Genomic DNA, 20,085 nt, shown 5'->3' on the forward strand with positions numbered 1-20,085 from the left:
TTTTTATCTGTGCAAACCATTCCGCGGGAAAACAATGGCGCGCGACAGAATTTCACTTTTCACTTTCAGCATCTAATCACGTTCACGAATCACCTAACCAAAATCGCAAGCGATATTAATTTTCAAGCTTATAACAAACTATAGCGTCATCAAAATGTTTCGTCCGAACCTCTTCCGCGGTCTTAGCGTGGACTCCGCTGACTCTGGGGAATACAACCTCGACAGGAGCCGGCGGGCGTCGCTCAGCGCTGAGCAGCGCAGGCGGCTCAGCATGCTGCGGACGTCCAGCATACCGACGCCGCTGTCATCGGTGAGCCACATTTACCATTTGCTAGTCTGCCCGAGAAAATGCTGTAATCAGGTATTCAAAATTACTGAGAACGATTTGTGTCTGCTTCTGTGCTTGTAAAAAACTGTACGTAATCTCATTTCTACTGCTGGCCTGTTGGTCAAAACAAGTTTTCGTTACTTATAAATTTGAAACGAGAAATGGATCTTTACAGTGTTCTTTTGGTTATATGCTCTAACTTTTTCTGTGCTGTACAATAATTATAATACTTGCGACAAACGTTGTTGTCATAATATCCATAACTTTTCTATACTCTTGTCGTATTTAACAAAAATTCTAACTTTTAAATGTGTTGATGCGATGACGCGTGGGTCCGTACTCCGTGTACTAGGTATGTAAACAATTTGTATGTACCTATATGTATAGTGTATACATAACGAGGTGTTTATTTATGATCAAAAATATCTTACTATTTTTAATGTGTTCGGTTTGGTGCGATAATCACATAGCAACGGCAGGCAACGTTATGTTTTTTTAATTTAAAAATGATATATTTATATAAGAATGTATAATTAATATAACCGTTGTAATTAAATAATATAGGTACGTAATTGTATTTAGGTATTAATAGCAAAATAAACTTACCATGAGCATCCAGCTAGTCGCCTTTTAACTGTTGGTAGTCAATTTTCTTATATGAACTTTTTATGAAATAATATTACGATAACATTGAAACAAACGTATAGATACAATAAATTTTACGTAATAGACCATCTCTTACATAAATTGCGAACTTTATTTTAGCCATCAATCAAAAACTTTTATCAAAATAGAAGCGACTTCAAACGTTGTTCATGATAACTATGTCATATAAACATTTCATTTAAATGAGTGTATCCATTTTGTATAAAATAAGTACTCTTATAAGTACATGAGAAATATTAGTTACCTATGTAGTTATGTATGAGGAATTTTAATGAAATAATCACGTTAGTGGAAAGAATGGAAGTTCCGCGAAACCGTATAGACTAAATAGAAAAACATAAAAGTTTGGTTTGTGGCGAATTACATAATTATGTATCAAAGCTAATTAATGCTTTTGATGTCGATTTCTACTTTAGCTAAAATATGAATGTTAATTTATTAAAGAATCCATGAATCTAAGACATTATAGAAACAGTGTAATAATGTCATACTTAGGATCAAAGAACTAGCTGGGCCCCGTGGTTTTACCCGCATTGCTCCGCTCCTTCGTGATGATATTATCTATACCCATGGGCGTAGCTAGCCATGGGCACAGGGTGGGGCAAAAAAAAAACCGGCCAAGTGCGAGTCGGAGTCGCGCACCGAGGGCTCCGAATAAACCTACTTTTTATTATGTTGTAACTCTAAAATGTATGTTTTAGCAATTTTTCCTTTATCTGTGCTATAAGACATTGCTTTTAACCAAATTTCAAGACTCTGTGTTCACGGGAAGTAGGTACAATGTAGGTTTTGATTCCCTTGCGAATGTTGAAATTTGCGATAATTTGCATCATAATTTTATCTTTTGATTGCGTTGGCTTATAAGTTTGATTTTTTCACAGCTTTAAGAGACCGTAGACTTGAGTATTCGATATAAATTTCAGTTTTATAACTCTACGCATTCCTGAGAAAAAGTGTGTTGACAGACAAACCGACAGGCAGACTTTGTTGTGCGTCTGTCTGTCTAAAAATACCTTTTTTTTCAAGAACACGTGGCGGTATCAAGCTGCAATAATAATGAATAAATCAAAACAAACAAAAGATACCTACAGCCGTTTATGTTGCAAATTTCATCCCTATATTATATAGTTTATCTGTCTAATACAATAATATGATTGCTTGTTACCATAAAATATAGGTCTATGTAAATAGAAAAATAAACAATTTTAAATAACTCAGTAAATAAAGCAAAACCTTGCACTTCCGATTTCATGTTTGTTTTAGGTTAATGGTCACTTATTGACCATAAAAACACAAAATGCAGACAGATCCAGGTGGAGCTTTGCTCGCAATCTTATAGTTTTTGACCGATATCTCGAAAACTATCCACTTTAGGGCAAAAGTTGCTTAGACTTTTTTGTAGAAAGTAAAATTTCGCATATTTTATACCATGTAAATTTTTTTGTAAAACTTACTATTTACGGTTTATGGCCTATTTGATGAACCGGTCGATCGTTAAAATATTGGATTAATGAATAAAATGCATGTATGTACATAGTTTTTAGATCACTTAACACTTTATTCTCTACAAGTTTTGTTTGAAATTTTTTTCTAGTGCCCATATTTTTTGAGTTGTTCCACGTACAATGTAGAAATGCTGAGGCTCGGCGGGTGACGTGGCAGGCCAAAAGCTTTTTTACGGATGTAATAAAAACGAAGAAGAAATTTCCAATGCAAGTGGATTTTCACCGTTTCCGAAACGGCAAAATTTTTGATTTTTTTTTACTTATACAAAATTTTTAATACATTTTTTTAAATATTTTCCTTTATTCTTGCATCCGAATATAAAATAACTACTCAATATTATTTAGAATATATACGAAATATATACTTACGAAACATACATAGGTACCTTGAAATTTACTATTTATTGCCAAACGTTAAATAACTCAAAAAGGATTAGAAAAAAAAGTTTCAAATAAAGTAATCTTCATAAATAGATAATGCATATGTATAATATATTAATGCCTTTGCATTTCATTGATAAATCCAATATTTAAAGAGTTACTTGCCAAAGATGATTAACCGGCTCATTAAATAGGCCATTAATCGTAAACGGAAAGTTTTACATAAAGTTTACAAAGTATAAAAGGTGTAAAATTTTACTACCTACAAAAAATTCCCAATATTTAATGGATAGTTTCCGAGATATCGGCCAAAAACTTTTATGTAAGATTGCGAACGTAGCTCCACCTGGATCTGTCAGCATTTTGTGCTTTTATGGTCAGTAACTTATCCTAAAACAAAAGTGAAATTGGATGGGAAATTTAGTGCGAATTTGGCTAAATTAAAACAGCTTTGAATGGGGTAACAGTACTACACTACTTTTTCTGGCACCAAAAGTGGTTTAAATCATGTAACATAGAAGCGCAAACTTTTTGTTTAGATAGCATTTTTTTTTGTGTCGACTGACAACTTTCGAGTGAGAATTTTTTAACGGATATTAAGTTTTGTAGTCAGTACCTAGATAATTACGTTTTTTTAGATTTGGTTAGATACCTTCCAGATCAGAGCCAGGGTGGGGCAGGTGCCCCACCCTGCCCCACCGTGGCTACGCCCATGTCTATACCTATAGCCTATAAGCCTTCCTTGACGAGTACTTCCTCGTAAATGGGCTCTATACCGAAAGATTTTCTCAAATCGGACTAGGTCGTTCCTGAGATTAGCGCGCAAACAAAAAAACTCATATTATAGTATATAGTATTGATGACCGCTTCTAACTTCTAACTCATCTAAGGCTTTTAAAGCAAATCGAGCCATGATGCCATGAACCTCTGGTCAAAATTTTACTTACCTATAGGTATCTACTTAGTTACTTACACAAGCAAATCGCATCGCAAGTACAATGCCATAATTGGCCAGAAAATATTCATATTGTTTACCATAAAACATATATTTTACATGACCGTGAAAGCATTACTACATTTCGTAGTAAATATGCCTGTATGGTTTCACTATATTTGGAGGATGATCGGATTTACCCATACCCGTAGGTTGTACGGTTTCTGGGTATTATGTGATATTAATCAGCTTGATTGACTGGGTCAGTGTTCATTTGGTTTATTTATACAATGTAAATATACTTTTTATTATTATATCATAATACGGTTTTATTGAATTATACGTGCTCTATGCGTATGCGTTATTTAAGTCTGTAAACGTCACAATGAAGAATCCTAGAAACATAGGTATGCAAATAAACGCGAACTCTACATTTTGTTTTAAATATTCTATATGTCGTTATTATTTCTGTTATACATTTAAATACGTGATAGTTAGTTTCTTATTTTTTTACATTTTTATAAACTAGTAGTAGCTTAATTAATTAATTGTCAACTAGAAAAACTATCAGCAGATTAATAATATGTAAATTTATAAATTTTACCCCAGAAATAAGACAACCGGGAATAAATAGGAATTGACCACTAATACCTCTATTCATTGCAATATTGTCTAACAAACTATAAAGCTCTCAGCCTGTCCACAACACATCAATTAATGATTGACTGGCTGTTGGATGGCCATTGACGTATAACCCAAATACCCAGACTAAACATTTTATCGCCAAGTTAATGCAATCGGTAATAGTTCGACACCTGTGCATAATCGTTATACTGTGACCACTGGTATTTAGTTCACATCATACTATAATAACTCTAGGATAAAGGATTCATAATTTTAAGAGTTTGATTCCAGGGAAATATTAATCATAATGATCACTACAATACAGTCAAAAGATACATCCTGATGTTTATGATAATAAAAAAGTTTGAATTAAATTTGAGTAAAAAATTGTGCGAACGTAAGTCGAAAAGGATCTACATAATGATCACTATAATAATTAAAAGTAACAGTCGAAAGCTCATCCTTATGTTTATGATGTAAGTTAGAATTAAATTTGAGAAAAATTTTATTCCTATATTATTTGTATACCTACTTACGTAGTATATTATTATTAGTCTGTGCTATTATTAAGACCTTTATTGTTATTTTGCAAGTTCTGATGCAAAGTAACAATGAAGTCAATAGAGCCTATAGGTATATATTACAGTATTAATACTATGTAGCTACTATGTATATACTGGGGGTATATACATAGTAGGTACCTTGTTAAAAATATTTGAGTATCGCGATACAAAATATATCGGAAAAAGATTACTATCAATATTTACATATTGCTTCCAGAGTCTAGATATAAGAATTCGCAATTTCCGCAATCTGAAATAATTTATTAATACAACAATGGTAAGAGAGCGTTAACTACATATTGTACTCCTAGGATAATGAATTTTTCTACCAAAATTTTTATCGGGAGAAACATAATATCACGAGGTTGATATTGCCAAATAAACTGGAATACCTTATTATTTTTTAAAGTCTATTTGTACAGGGTAAACAATAAAATATATTATTATGAAAACATGGATTGTAGTTGGATTGCATAGATGATTTAAAGGCAGCAAAGAAATACAATTGGAAATTTCTACAATAATAACGAAAAGAACGGATTCCTTTCTAATCTCTATTTTGCAATCATGACAGTTGGAACTTAAACAAACCGTCAAAAGGAATTGAATGTAAAACCGGGTTGAAGTATACGAACTTTTATAAAAGACGGACTTGCCACAAAAATAAACAAATCGTCAAAGCAGACTTAAAATACGCTAAACGTGAGACAATGGCGCAATAAATCTTCTTAAACTGTTTTCACAGTTGTAACTAACGCTTTCAGTGCAGTAAAAATAGATATAACCTATGTTTTAGTGCAGGAGACATTACGAAGATAAAAATTGATTACCTACTTTGATGAAGAAAATTCGTCGCAAAATACTCAAATGACAAAGATAACATAAGCTTGAATAGTTTTCTCGCAAAACATGTAAAAGATCAGTCGAATGAAAAGTCGAAGAGTGATTTAGTGATTGATAGACATGCCAATGATTTTAAAATTATTATTTTTTTGTAAATTTGGCACTTATTTTAATGTTCTAGGCGCATAAATAAAACGCATGAAAAATAAACCGCCCATCTCGGTCTCGCTTGGTTGGACGAGACATAGACAATGTCTGCGAACTAAGCAATTAGAGAGAGGATTTTCTAAGTACCTATGTATACTATAATATGGGGTCTAAGATAATTCATTTTTGTAAATCTACCTACTAGGTAATACCTACTGAGTAAGGACTGTAGTCTGTAAAAATCATTGAACCTGAAGTCAGCAATGCTCTGAAACATTGAAACGTGGATAATTTTCACTAAACTTTTCACTTCATTTTTGTTAGCGTGTTTTTAGAACTTTATACATCAAGTAAGTAATTTATGTATTTTTAGAATGAATATTTTAATAATTAACATCCACGTTATCAGTGGTGGTATTTTTGAAGTTTATTTTATAAGGATTTGCACTTGACCCAAGAATTACTATGACATAGGGACTACAAATTATAGGTGAAAAAATAGGGTAAGACAATTGAACAACAGCAATCACAGCTATATGTTTTCCAATAAAAAAGATCACTGTACATTAACAACAAAAGAAAAACCGGCTAACAAAATATATAAAGCAATAAACGTTTGATGTGGAGATTGTCCGCGTCGCGGTCAAAGCGCCGCGCTCGCTGCCAAAATACCAGTCTCAGAGTCATCAGACTAGCGAGTAGCGACAAAGATATTTATCGGTCATTGTTCTATAAACGTTTGTAAATACCTAATTAAATATGCCCGGGATAAGCCGTAAATCTTAAGTTCAATCGGATCTGGACTGTAAATGTCTAAACGGGAACTACATTATTATAATTTGTCTTTGTGACAAATTGTAACGTTAGTTTAGCATGAAGGTTTTCATAAAGTAACAATCTTTGAGTATTGGAATTGTATTACTTTCAGAATTATTGTCTAACTTTTTATGGGGTAAAGATTTTATAGGTAAACTAGATTTCCGCCCGCGGCTTCGCCCGCGTTTTCAAAGGAAAACCCGCATAGTTCCCGTTCCCGTGGGATTTCCGGGATAATACCTATCCTATGTGTTAATCCAAGTTACCCTCTATATGTGTGCTAAATTTCATTGTAATCGGTTTAGTAGTTTTTACGTGAAAGAGTAACAAACATCCATACATCCATACATCCATACATCCATACATCCAAACAAACTTTCGCCTTTATAATAGTATTAAGATGCATGCGTAGGTTGCATTAAATAATATGTCCTAATGACATATTATTTAATGCATATCAAATTTTCCACCAAATCACAAGCCTCTGAAATTCAGAGTAGAGAAAACTCGGTTTTCGTATTTAAAAATTGCTGATTTATTGCATTCATAAATCATATTATTTTATTTTGGTTTATCTAAAAGACACACCTACCTACTTAATTACATCTAGGTATTTAAAGATCCCACAAGGACTTTATTAATACAAATCGTAGTTATTTTTAGCATAATATACTTACGTTTTAAGTATGACTAACATGTCACTATTTTGCAATTGTGTTTTTATTCGTATAGAAAATACTGTGCCATTTTGAGAATCCTGTTCATTTAGATGCGTATGATGCTTTATTTTGATATTTTTTTTATAAATTTGAGACAAAATATAAACCTAATTGAATTAAAGAATCGCACAAAAATGTGAAGTAGTAGGTATTCGATAATGATTGAAAGTCTATGGAAAATGTTTCGATTTTCTACAACCTTTAAATATCAAAATTCAAAATAAATTGTAAATTGTATTTTTGTTTCCAAGTATTAAAACTACATGTCACATACCTACCTAATTAATAAATATCGACATAATTAACATGTAGTTCAAGCTTAAAACCTAGGTATTGTGCTAAGGCCTTGTTTACCTAGACGTACGTCATAAGCGAAGCGTGCTAATTAGATTGTACAGTTATTTTTATAAAGTGTAAACCGCATTAGAAACCGATCAATTTATTTAAATGCACGTAGATGTGCATTCTTTTCTTTATTTAAGAAATATCCTACTAATATTATAAAGGCGAAAGTTTGTATGGATGTTTGTTACTCTCTCACGCAAAAACTACTGAATGGATTTGAATGAAATTTTACCACAATATAGCTTATACATCAGAATAACACATAGGATAGGTTTTATCCCGGAAATCCCACGGGAACGGGAACTATTCGGGTTTTCCTTTGAAAACGCGGGCGAAGCCGCGGGCGGAAATCTAGTATATGGGGCATTTCACGCGAAGCGGACACAGATTTCAGGGTCAGGTTTCAGATTTCGGTTATATTTTGATATGTTACACCTGTATATATCCTCGGTATGTATACGAAATATTTTTGCATTTAGAAGCTTAGTTTTCAAAATACAGGTCTTTAAAGATGTCAGTAAGCGCGAGGTATGGGGAACTTTGAATGTAATTATCAGTTCAAGAAAAGTAATTTTCAAATAAATTGATGACTGAATAATATACCCCATTAAATAAACTTTTTATCCTCATATTACAAACTTTGCGTATTTTTAATTTTTTTTAAGATCATTAAATAAATGGCTTATATTATGCTTAAACTTCATGCAAAGTTCTAGAGTGGTCATTATAATGGCGAAGCGCGGCAATATCCCCATACTAGCGCCTAGCGCGACGCACTGCAATATTCATACAAACGGCGATAAAAAATAAATTCGAGAAATTTGAATTAAATGAGGTGTCAACAGATAGGTCTTTAAAAATTGATTGAAGGTTTATAAATAAGTTTTATGCTAAAATAAATAATTGACGAGATATGCGTATTCAAAGTAGTAAAAATGTCATATTACTTTACTGAATAATTTTTTTTTAAGAAAATAAAAGTAATATTTTCTTGCTTGTTATTTACCACTATAAAACCTTATTAAAACCTGAAACGGTGTTATTAACTAACTATAAAGAGATAAATACTGCAGTACGGTGCGCTAACCAACTAAGCGCTAGTATGGGGATATTGCCGCGCTTCGACATTATAATACATGTAGCTTCTAAACTTCTGCGATGACCACTCTAGAACTTTGCATGAAGTTTAAGCATAATATAAGCCATTTATTTAATGATCTTAAAAAAATTAAAAATACGCAAAGTTTGTAAAAAATGACAAAGAAAAATATTTTTTTCTAAGGAATTTAAATATAAATTCGAAATTCGAAATATGAGGATAAAAAGTTTATTTAATGGGGTATATTATTCAGTCATCAATTTATTTAAAAATTACTTTTCTTGAACTGATAATTACATTCAAAGTTCCCCATACCTCGCGCTTACTGACATCTTCAAAGACCTGTATTTTGAAAACTGCTTCTAAATGCAAAAATTTTTCGTATACATACCGAGGATATATACAGGTGTAACATATCAAAATATAACCGAAATCTGAAACCTGACCCTGAAATCTGTGTCCGCTTCGCGTGAAATGCCCCATATAATAAAAGGCATGATTGTGAAAAATTGACTTAATATAAAGTAGGTTTAATAATGCCTCTTGCCAATGCTTCTTGTACTTTGTGAGCACTAACTACTCAAGTTTATTTGTGAAAACTAATTTCTTCTTTTTGGATATAAATCATAATTTTGTTTGATGAACTTCACATTATAGTTTTGTTCCGGTCAACAATGATTGGTTGTAGGTAAATAGTAAGATAAGAAAAACAGCTCCAGGTTCCTCTACAATCTGAAACAGTTTTAAAACATTTAGAATTTAGATGTGTGGAACCACAGACTAATAATAATATACTACGTATGTGGAACGGTGACAGCGCTGTACCTACTCATCTACACTAGTACATTTATATAGTGCATAAGAGTCTCAATAAAATCGATTTGTTTACAAATCGCCTCGTACTTGTACACAACCGTGGTCTAATGTAATTGTAACAGTGTTATGAGAGCAATTTAGTTATTTTTGTACTATCGATGTTGAAATCTCACTCGGCCCGGCCATCATGGTGTTATACCTATATTTGACAGGGGATAGAATTTAGCGATTGAAACTGACAATGTTGAAACCTATCTTCTAAAATCTAAGCATTTGTAAATGGCTCCATCAGCTCCTACGTAGTTTAGGAGATCATATGGAATATACAGATTACAGACAGACGATAGCCCTTTACATTCATACATGCATAACAAGTACGACGATGTAGTATAGACAGTATAGAGCAGTATTCATAGTTAATAATACTTCCTTTTAATCGTTTGTTTTTCCAGAAATATAAAGCATTTCCTAATCTGTCGATGTATTAAAATTATCCAATATAGTTCCTAATTCTACCACTGAATATTTTCAAGTGGTTTGCCCACATAGCGTTTATTGTACTCGTATAAGACACTCGTATATAGAGGAAGGTCGGTCTAATTACATGACAATAATTGATGTCGAGCTCCGATATCCGGAACATTCGAACGGATATAAATGCTAATATGTGTCTAGTGCCTTGCATTGGTGGAACTTAAACATCATGCGTCGAGAGGCTCTTGTTAAAAAAGCCTCTTAATATTTTTTTGTAAAGCATCTTCTAATGGTAAGGATATATAAGAAACTCTTGTCAACTAAACATTTATTAGAGAAATTGAAGAACTTTGTTTTTGAATCTGTCACCATGTACTTACTATAGGTAGTTAAAGTAGTAAAAGCTTCTAAATATTCAAACGTAGATCAATCTTTTAATTAGGACTTGGTTTAGGCGGCTTCAATTGAAGCAATTGTTTTTCAAAATACACACTAGACAATTATCTATAAAGATCCTTTTTTTGAGTCACACATAATTTTTTGTATGATTAAATACGAACATCTTTTGATATAAAAACGATATGCATAGTAAGTAGTATCTATATATGTATAACTTTTTTTATACAAATTAATCATATTATGGGTATAACGTTTTAAATACTAAGTTATAAACTTGTAAAAGTGCCAATAGCCGTCACTAATTAATTCGATCGCAGTAAAAGCCCTACCCAGAATTCTATCTATTAAGTAATTGAACAAGAGCTGAATACATTTGTTCAGTAATTTACTTTATTCTTCTAGCTATTCACTTTCATATTCCTAGTTTTGTTAGTGAACAAATTAGAAACATTTTACAATACGGTTAAAATTTATGCTACCAAAATACATGTCGCGGGCGGAAAGTTACAGGCAATAGACATAATTGGGCGGATAAAGTTGGTGAAATTTTTTTTTTTAAATTTGGATAATTTTAAACACTCACTTCACTTTCACGCTTCAGAAGATTTTTTCAAAAGCTTTAATTCGATAAGTGTAACTTTTTTATTTTTTTATGATTTGCATTTTTTCATTTTCACGTCGACTTACGCTAAGCTTATTTCGTACTTACCTCCTATTTGTGTTCCTATGATCACATTCATTCCTAACCCATCTATTCTTCATTTAGATCAAGACTATTATAATATTTAATTCATTGCCATAGTGCTTTGTAAAAGCAAACAAGCCTTTCTTATCAATTAAACCGCCTAGAACATTCTTTTACTATAGCCATATTCTATAGACCTACAATATACGTTCTCACTTCTAACGAATTTATAAAGCTCTCTGCCTTCGCTAACTATATTTCGCACTATGACGCACTTACACTCTCAAAGAAACAACATTGTAAATAATTATAGCAATACTTAATCGACATACGCATTATACATTGTGTATTTTGCAAATATTGAATGTTATTTATTGTTTTTAGCATTTCAACGTTTTTGAATAAATTTCAGAAGTAGGAGAAAACACTAATAGATTTCATTCATTCTGTTGAATTTCAGCCCAATCGGTCTTAGTTTGGACTGTGCGTTAATAGATCACTTGCGATTGTCCAAATCAGCAGTGAATAAGAACGATACAATAGCAACGTGGTTTATTAATAGTAACGACATTTATTTGTTTATAATATACCTTTTTATGACATTCAAAGATTGCTGAGTTGTTTCTTATAATTTATATCTTAGTTAAAGTGTAAGAATATTTGTGTCCTAACGTCAGTATATTTGCGTTTTCTTCAAATGCCTCGGGAAGAATGAAAACCCAGCACTATATAGTCCAACACACCGCTATGTAAAATATATATCGGTTTCAATCCCATTGCATTTCTGGAGTTCCCGCGCGTCACTCGTGTTCTGTATTGGTGTATAAAATGGACACTGAGGATAAGTGTACTCAGGTAAATGTTTTTTATATTGTTTTTATAGTTATAATAATGTCTTGTAAAAGTGGAAAGGACTTCCCGGAGACGCAATTTCTAGTACAGCATTCGTTAGTTATGTTATATTGTTTGTTGAAATTTAATACTCTGATTTTTTTTAGAAAAGTTCATTTAAATAACTTATGTAAAGTGCTTATATATTACCACATCCAATAAATAAGAATTTTCTGAAACGGGGAAGCATTTATTAGAGGATAGAGAAATCCTTATTGTTTGAAAATGGTTACTCATTTATTATTTCATTAGATTTTTTCTATTTCTATTTCTATTTTAAGTATAATATGTATTGTATAATAGGGCTGTGTTTAAAAATTTTTGACGGTTATATTTTTGAGTTTTGCGATTTTAATTACTCGGTTCTTATTTTTGGCACGGTTCAGACGTTGTTATTTAGTCGTAAAACAGTTTGGAGCGTCCGTCCTTACGCCGAATATTGTAAAATAATGAATAATTTAAATTTTAATGATTTTTCTACTTCTCATACTTAATATAATATAATTTAAATGCATGTCTTCAAAAGATAATATTTACATTTTAATTGCACTTACCAAGATAACTTTTTGATTTCAATATTTTTTCCAATATTATCAAATAGGTAATATGTACCTTATTATATTGACGTAATAACTTACAACATTACATTAAGTACTAAAAATACATAAGACTACTGCAAGAAAAGGCTAAAATTAAAGTTTTTCATGTATTGGAAACCTCAAACCTAACCTAGTAAACTAAAAACACCATTCTAATTGAAATGTTTACATTTATAAGCACGTTTGCAATATAATGGTCATGACCTTCATTTTATATATATGTTTGAATTGGCAATCATTATTTTCATAAGTGATTTTAAATTGAATGGTAGCTAATTTTTAGAATTGACTTGACTTAGTACCTACTCTTAAAATGCATTTTTAGTGCAAGGAAAGATGAATATCAATAATCAAAATGAAAATAGTAAATTTTAAATAAGTAAAAAGTTTCGGTAAGGATATTTTTTAATAATATAATAGATAATACTCATTGTTTGCAAAAAATGTTATACATATAGGTAAGTACCTACTTAGTTTTGGGGTACGTCATGTATGGAAAAGGGAGATTTTAAGAATTAATTAGCATATAAAAATAGCAAATATATTCTCACTTGTAATAATTCATCTTAAATTTTCAAAATACATGATCTTATAGGAAAATATCTAATAATCTCTGTGACCTTGACAAAAGTGCCGCTACAATTACATTCCTGTAGGCCCCGCCATTTCAATTGACCCATCATAGTGTTTGCTATGTCGTCTTTTGTCCTATGACTGTCGTAGAAAAATTCCTCGAGATCTGGGAAAATAATGAATTATAACACCTTTTAAGTACTTATATTTATTTGCCTAATAAGTAATAAGCTTACTGTCTTAGAGTTTTTTAAGCATAGCTTTTATCTCAGACTGAACGCGGCGACCGAATGTAAAAATTCCGTAACGGATAAACCTAACACCCCCCACTCCAACCGGCACAGCGATGCGATGCTATCACAGTATTACCATAATATTAATTATGCTATGCAATAGCTTTACCGCGGCAGTCCTCGAGTGCCACACGTATTTTTTTTATTTGAAATATTTGTGCGACAGACACAGATAAGTTTCTTTTTTTCCATTTTCTGATCCGGAAGGTTTTATTTATTTATACCTTAGTGTTAGTTAGTTATGGAAAATATAAATACATATTATGTATCTACCCATTTTTACAACATTACTTCGACGCAAAAGCCAAATGTTTCTCAACGTTATATTTTCAGCAGTGCCGAAATGTTTTCCATATTCCAATGAAATGCCTACTCGCTTGATCCTTCATTTTAATTGAACGAGCAGCATTCGTATAGATAGATATTGAAGGTTGATTATATTGGCATGGATAGCTCGTAACCTACTCCACTCGGGACTGATTACTAAGAGCTATTTGTATAGGTATACTATAGAGTATAGATCAACATTAATTTTCCGTTCGAAGCCTCTCTCGAAGAGGTACGATGTGTGTGGCAGCTGTAGAACCACAGAATGGAAATGGCAGTAACATGTAGAATTGTAAAAAAATGATTTTATGTCATCATCAGGCGATCTATAATTAATTATTAGTTTTCACTATAAGATAGGCATTTAGAACAATATCTACGACGATAGACATGGTGGGAGTAACATATCGTTGAACGTTTTAGTTCTACGAACTTTGAACGATTTTCTATTATTCCGCTTTCTTATAAATTTTATTGTATTACAAGGTGAACATTTAATACTAAATTGGGAGGAATTTTAATAATTCCGCTATTTGAAAAAACATTCAAGAGTCGTAGAACTAATTAAACGTGGACTTTAACCTCATGAAAACTCAGCAAACGTACAAAGTTTCGGGTTTTTGACCGCTACAAAACAACAAGTAAATAATTGAATTGCGATGTGAGTATGGCCGCCAAATATTGTACAATAACAGTCGTGAAATCGTAACACACCGTAACATACGTGACTGATAGTAACATACGTGATTTTGTTAAGCCTAGTGTACATTACAACTAATAATGCAGGAGATTTTTTTTTACATTTCTGTTTTATATTGTTAATTAAATTATTTGATTAAATTACTTTAAAACTCAATAAAATAAATTTAAATATTAAAGAAAAAGTTTTATTTCTCAAATTTTGTATTTCTATAATACTTACAAATGCAAGAATCATTCACAACTTATGATATTAATGACGAATACGAATTATTATAGTAAAAAAGTTACTAACTTCCGAAACATGATAGTTTTTGAAGTGGGTTCTCTTTATGTAAAAAAGTAAATTTTTAACTTTAGATTCTCTAGTGAGTACTACCCATAAGAGCCGCTCACGGATGTTACGTAACACAATAGTAACACATGGTATCATTCGTGAATAAAAATATGGTTGGACATAACCTAAAAAGCCTTTATTCGCCAAAGTATTGTAGTAATAAGACGCCGCATAGTTTGATTTGTTACTAGAACACTAAAGCTACACACATAATTTAAATAATATAGTAAATTTGTATTCTTACCTTGCATAATTCTCACTCAAAATTATTAAAATGTTCTGGGACAAAAATGCCGACTACCTTTCGATCAACTTTTACAGTAACAAAATGGCGATTGTTTTTTCTAAAGGTAGGCCAACATGTAAATCGGTGTTGCCCCTACTTAAAAATATTTTTGTGGCTTGGATATCTAGTTATTTAGGGTGTTATATTATGGTAACCGTGCGTGAAGTATCATTCGTGAAAAAAAGTGAGACATAGTTTTAAGTGAGTTTTATATTAATTTCTTTTATGTTATTTTTATTAGAACTTGTTAAAACTATCCACAAGTTTACAGAATAATTTAGAAATACCAAAATTTTACAGGTATCAATAGATTTTTGCATAATTTTGTGACTTCAAAGTGTGAGATGACTAAGTGGGACACATGATTTTAGTATGGAAAGGAAAATTTAAATAAGCATTTCAAAAAAAAAATATTGAGCTTGTTAAAGGCACTCAAAATTAATTTAAATTATTAATATAATGATAAATATAACATAGTGAAGCTGAAACTATTTAAAAACTACCATAATTACTATATAAAAAAATCTGGTGCTATATAAAATGACAAGGACATTTTTTTTTCTTGAATGTACAATTTTTGGCGGCCATACTCATGTGTGGTTTCAGTCAAAAAAAGCAATGAATTACTTACGTCAATAAATTGTTTTAGCATATTCCGATGCACATTAAATTGAACAATGTTTACGTTTTAAATCCAAACAGATTATATTTTTTCCATGTTATTTATCGTTATGTGAGTTCTACATTTTTGATTAACTGTTTTTAAATAAAAAAAAAATATATTTTATTGAATGAAATGAATATTGCCCCTGCGGCGGGTACGTGAGTAGCCGACTTTAATAGTAGATAACGAAAGCAGTAGTAAAATTTGATAACAGAGGACAATTTCTGCAGTTAATTACAGTTAAAAGAGCCTGGCATTTGTTTAAACCGTTGATAAGGGGAATTAAAGCAAAAGAGACAAATGAACTCCTAAGATTCACATCTCCGCGATTTTAAAATGACCTGGGTAATAATGCAACTTTGTATGTTAATCTCCTATGTAAATACTGTTTGCGTGATTAAATAACATACAAATCTATCACGTATACAAACAAACTACAAACCTCTATAGCATAAGTAGGATTACACTATCATGCGCGATACCACGTGCTCACAGAAAAAGCCGACTATACCTCAACAGAAAACTGTTAACAAACAAACAGACCGGGGTGACCTTCCGATGCATTGTTTACATCTCGAAATGCAACGTATATTGATGGACTGAAATAGATGTTATGAATGCGTTGTTGCTTTTGCGACTTTTTAGCCAACTGTGTCGACATTTGACAGACGATTATTAATTATCTACACTAATATTATAAAGAGGAAAACTTTGTTTGTTTGTTTGTTTGATTGTAATGAATAGGCTCATAAACTACTGGACCGATTTTAAAAATTCTTTCACCATTCGAAAGCTACATTATCCACGAGTAACATAGGCTAGGTTTTATCCCGGAAATCCCACGGGAACGGGAACTATGCGGGTTTTTCTTTGAAAACGCGGGCGAAGCCGCAGGCGGAAAGCTAGTTCTAAATATTTGTTCAGCAACAGTTGAGCAACAATCATATAATAATGCTGTTGGAAACTTTTTTGTTTTTTTTAATGTTGACGCTCTTCAGGTGTGATCATTTTTAACCGACTTCAAAGAAAAGGAGGAATCAATTCGGCCGGTATGTTTTTAACTTTTCAATATGCGTTATCAATGTGAAACACGCAGTGTAGCCAACATTCAGCAACATATTGATAGCAACTCCTCAACACGTTGATTCATCTTTGTAATAAACAAATTTTTACTATGAACATGGGTTTTATATGCAACCTCGCGGTTTTCTCTATCCTCGTCAAACGTTTTCATAATAGTTCTGAAATATAGCAACTATCTAATTAGATAAGATTTTAATGCATTACTTACGTTTATTTGGCACGCATTCAGAATACGTTATACGGCAATGTTATGATAACAACGCCGTGACAAGGTGGCAATAGATTCTTCCTAATTAGAATTCCGCGTCGCCCTTTCGATAATGCATAGAACATAGACTTACAAATGTTAGGAGAGTACAATAAAAGCTTAAAAAATCATTTAAAAATAAATTATCGCGTTATGCCAAAAGTCGTAGAACCACCGTAGAACAAAATATGTTGTTACTTATGATGTTAGCTATCTTGTCCTGCGAGGTTGTTGGTGTTTTACAATTAACCCTGTATACAGTCTATATACCTAGGATTGAACGGATTACTACTTTGAGTTATCTAAGCTCTTATAATATTCTTATTTTATTTCATTTGAACCACAGATTTTAACCATCGAATGTAGAGATCCAATCGGATTTTATGTAGTGGGCTGCGGTTATACTTGTATTAATTATATTTTTTTTAATCCTCGATTACCTAATCGATTTTTTATATAAATTATTATAAAGCTGCTGTCACGTTCAACCATTCTAAATTAATACTAGGTTTGTATTGCCAGGCAATGGACAGTCGTAAAATCAAAATGTGGGTTATAGTGGCGATTAACTTACGACGACTCAATTTGTTTCATTACTCGCTATTTTTACAATTTATGACTATCATAAGTGCACATTATTAATATTTATGAAAACTAGTCTAGCTTTATTTCATTATCGTTCTTTGCTTTGATGTTTTGCGAAAATGTGGTGTTCATGGATTACAAAAATAATAAACCGAAAATGTATTGATGCGAAGACACTTGCAATATTATCTGAAAAATGAATACGTAGTAGGTACATCGGAAAAGCATAGAATATAAGTGCCTTTATTCAGTTCGAATGTTCGATGATGATATTCAAGATGTATTGCTGTACCTAACTGATAAATATTACTTACGTAATTATGTTATTATGATTGTCTTTTTATTTAGCTTTCGGCCGTTTTCAGACTATGACTACTGAATTCCCGCTACTAATTTTACTAAATTAAATACTTTGTTTAAAGATAATCATGAGGAATTTACTTATGATGAAATTTAATTTATTTCTTGGCTATTCTCGCTATTTGTATTGTGATAACTGTTTGTTGCATGGAGCAAATTTGTTTTATTTATTATTTGTATATTATTCAGCTATTATTATGTATATTCAATGACGATATTTGTGCTCCTCATTTAATTTTACTTTCTTAGAAAACATTCTTATTCTGAAAATAAATTTTTAAATTCAATTCCCGACATCATAAATCTGTTGTAACTACTTATTACCTGAAAATACAAAATACGATTTTGTTTATACCGTGATTAAGAAAGAAAGTCAATAGGTTCATTGACCTATTTATCTGAAGAGACTCTTTTTTTGTTGCAGAAATATGTTGTCAGCACGGATCGAAGTGGTGATATTCACGTACATGTACAGGTGGGTTTTTTATTTGGATTAATTTTAAATTATTAGCATTCCGTAGATTACACATTATATAACCATACATAATAACATAACTATTATTATAAAATTACATACTTCATTAATTTTTAAAAAATCAGGCTATATCCATCGAGATATATGTAGTATGTACTTACATATATATATATGTATCTCGATGGCTATATCAATGTTTCCTAATAAGTACACAAATCTATTTTGGTTCGATTCTTGGGGATATCGTATAATATCTTTCGGTGGTGAGGTGCTAACTTGCAAACTGATGTATGAAGGAGCTGAAATAAACGCAGACTAAATACTTGAGCAATAAAAGTGAATGGGACACAAAATAATGGTAGATTTGCGTAAATGTCGGATCTAAATTATCACGGTTAAAATGTCATCTTGACATTAATTTCTGTAATGAAAAGACTACTTTGCTTATGTGTTACTATTAAAAATATGTATTACCTTTTATAAAATATTTTACAGCCTTTTAAGATAGTAGAAGTATTGTTTTGTTCATTTATCAACTCCTTTCAATTTCAAATAGTGTTGTTTGCTTTTACGAATGAAAAGGCGCTTTAAATTTTATATTATTTTTCACGCAAACAAAAGGGAGTTATTCCGAAGAATGGACAAGTAAGTAAAATAAACATTATAATCCCAAAAAAACTACTTTTTAAAATTTTACTAGTTGTCACGTACTATTAATAATATAACTCCGTCCTGTAACCTTAGGCCACGGTTCAGCAAATTAACTATCTTAAAGATTTTTTCATTGGAAGGGATGTTTTGTTTTCAATAAAATATAATTATAACAATATATAACGTTACAAGAAGAAAACAACAAACAATAGAAGTATACAGATACCATAATAATAAATTTTATCATAAACATTGTAGTGTTATATGAATAACGAAGGTGTTGTTTAACATTGTATCAGTAACTTATTTTTTATTTCACTTTCAATATTTAAATTTTAACTCTATTTTATTTATTTATTTATTTATTTATTTATTTAGGTACATCGACAGATCGCGCATACAACATTCCTTAATAATAAATACAGAGTAAGAATATTCTAATGCTTGACCCTATTATAGATGTACACAGCATTACAAGAAAAATAAAGATAAATGTAGTTAAGACGATACACAAAAAAAAATCCACTGCTTGGCGGGCGGAGTCTAATAGCTCGCTATCGCGAACGCGGGTGTGCGCGAAGTCATTCTTGCAAACTCGCCGCGCTGCCGCTGGCCGACTCGGGACAAACATGTATGGAGTCGTCATACAGTTATAATATTGTTATACATTT

At 31.5% G+C, this 20,085-nt stretch overlaps 2 protein-coding genes across 6 annotated transcripts in view; both read left to right on the forward strand.

The window, feature by feature from the left end:
* LOC149484919 (uncharacterized) overlaps positions 1-20,085 on the forward strand; it is a 99,930-nt gene that overhangs the window by 7,441 nt on the left and 72,404 nt on the right. The gene's annotated exons all lie outside the window — the stretch shown is intronic.
* The window catches only part of LOC149484920 (uncharacterized protein ZK1073.1), a 52,247-nt gene that overhangs the window by 3,711 nt on the left and 28,451 nt on the right, over positions 1-20,085 (forward strand). Inside the window, exons 2-3 of one of the 5 annotated variants that reach the window (XM_089701203.1) lie at positions 70-361; positions 18,713-18,763. In XM_089701203.1, coding sequence (XP_089557329.1) covers positions 155-361; positions 18,713-18,763 — 258 coding nt within the window. In that variant the 5' untranslated portion in view covers positions 70-154. Of the gene's footprint in view, positions 1-69; positions 362-12,111; positions 12,200-18,712; positions 18,764-20,085 lie in introns of those variants that run through there. The other 4 variants (XM_089701204.1, XM_089701205.1, XM_089701207.1 and 1 more) reach the window with 4 other exon arrangements.

The sequence above is a fragment of the Colias philodice genome, chromosome 11, assembly GCF_061535455.1.
Source record: "Colias philodice isolate Cphi_HAF_F1 chromosome 11, ilColPhil1 Martin Lab GWU primary, whole genome shotgun sequence".
Lineage (NCBI taxonomy): Eukaryota > Metazoa > Arthropoda > Insecta > Lepidoptera > Pieridae > Colias > Colias philodice.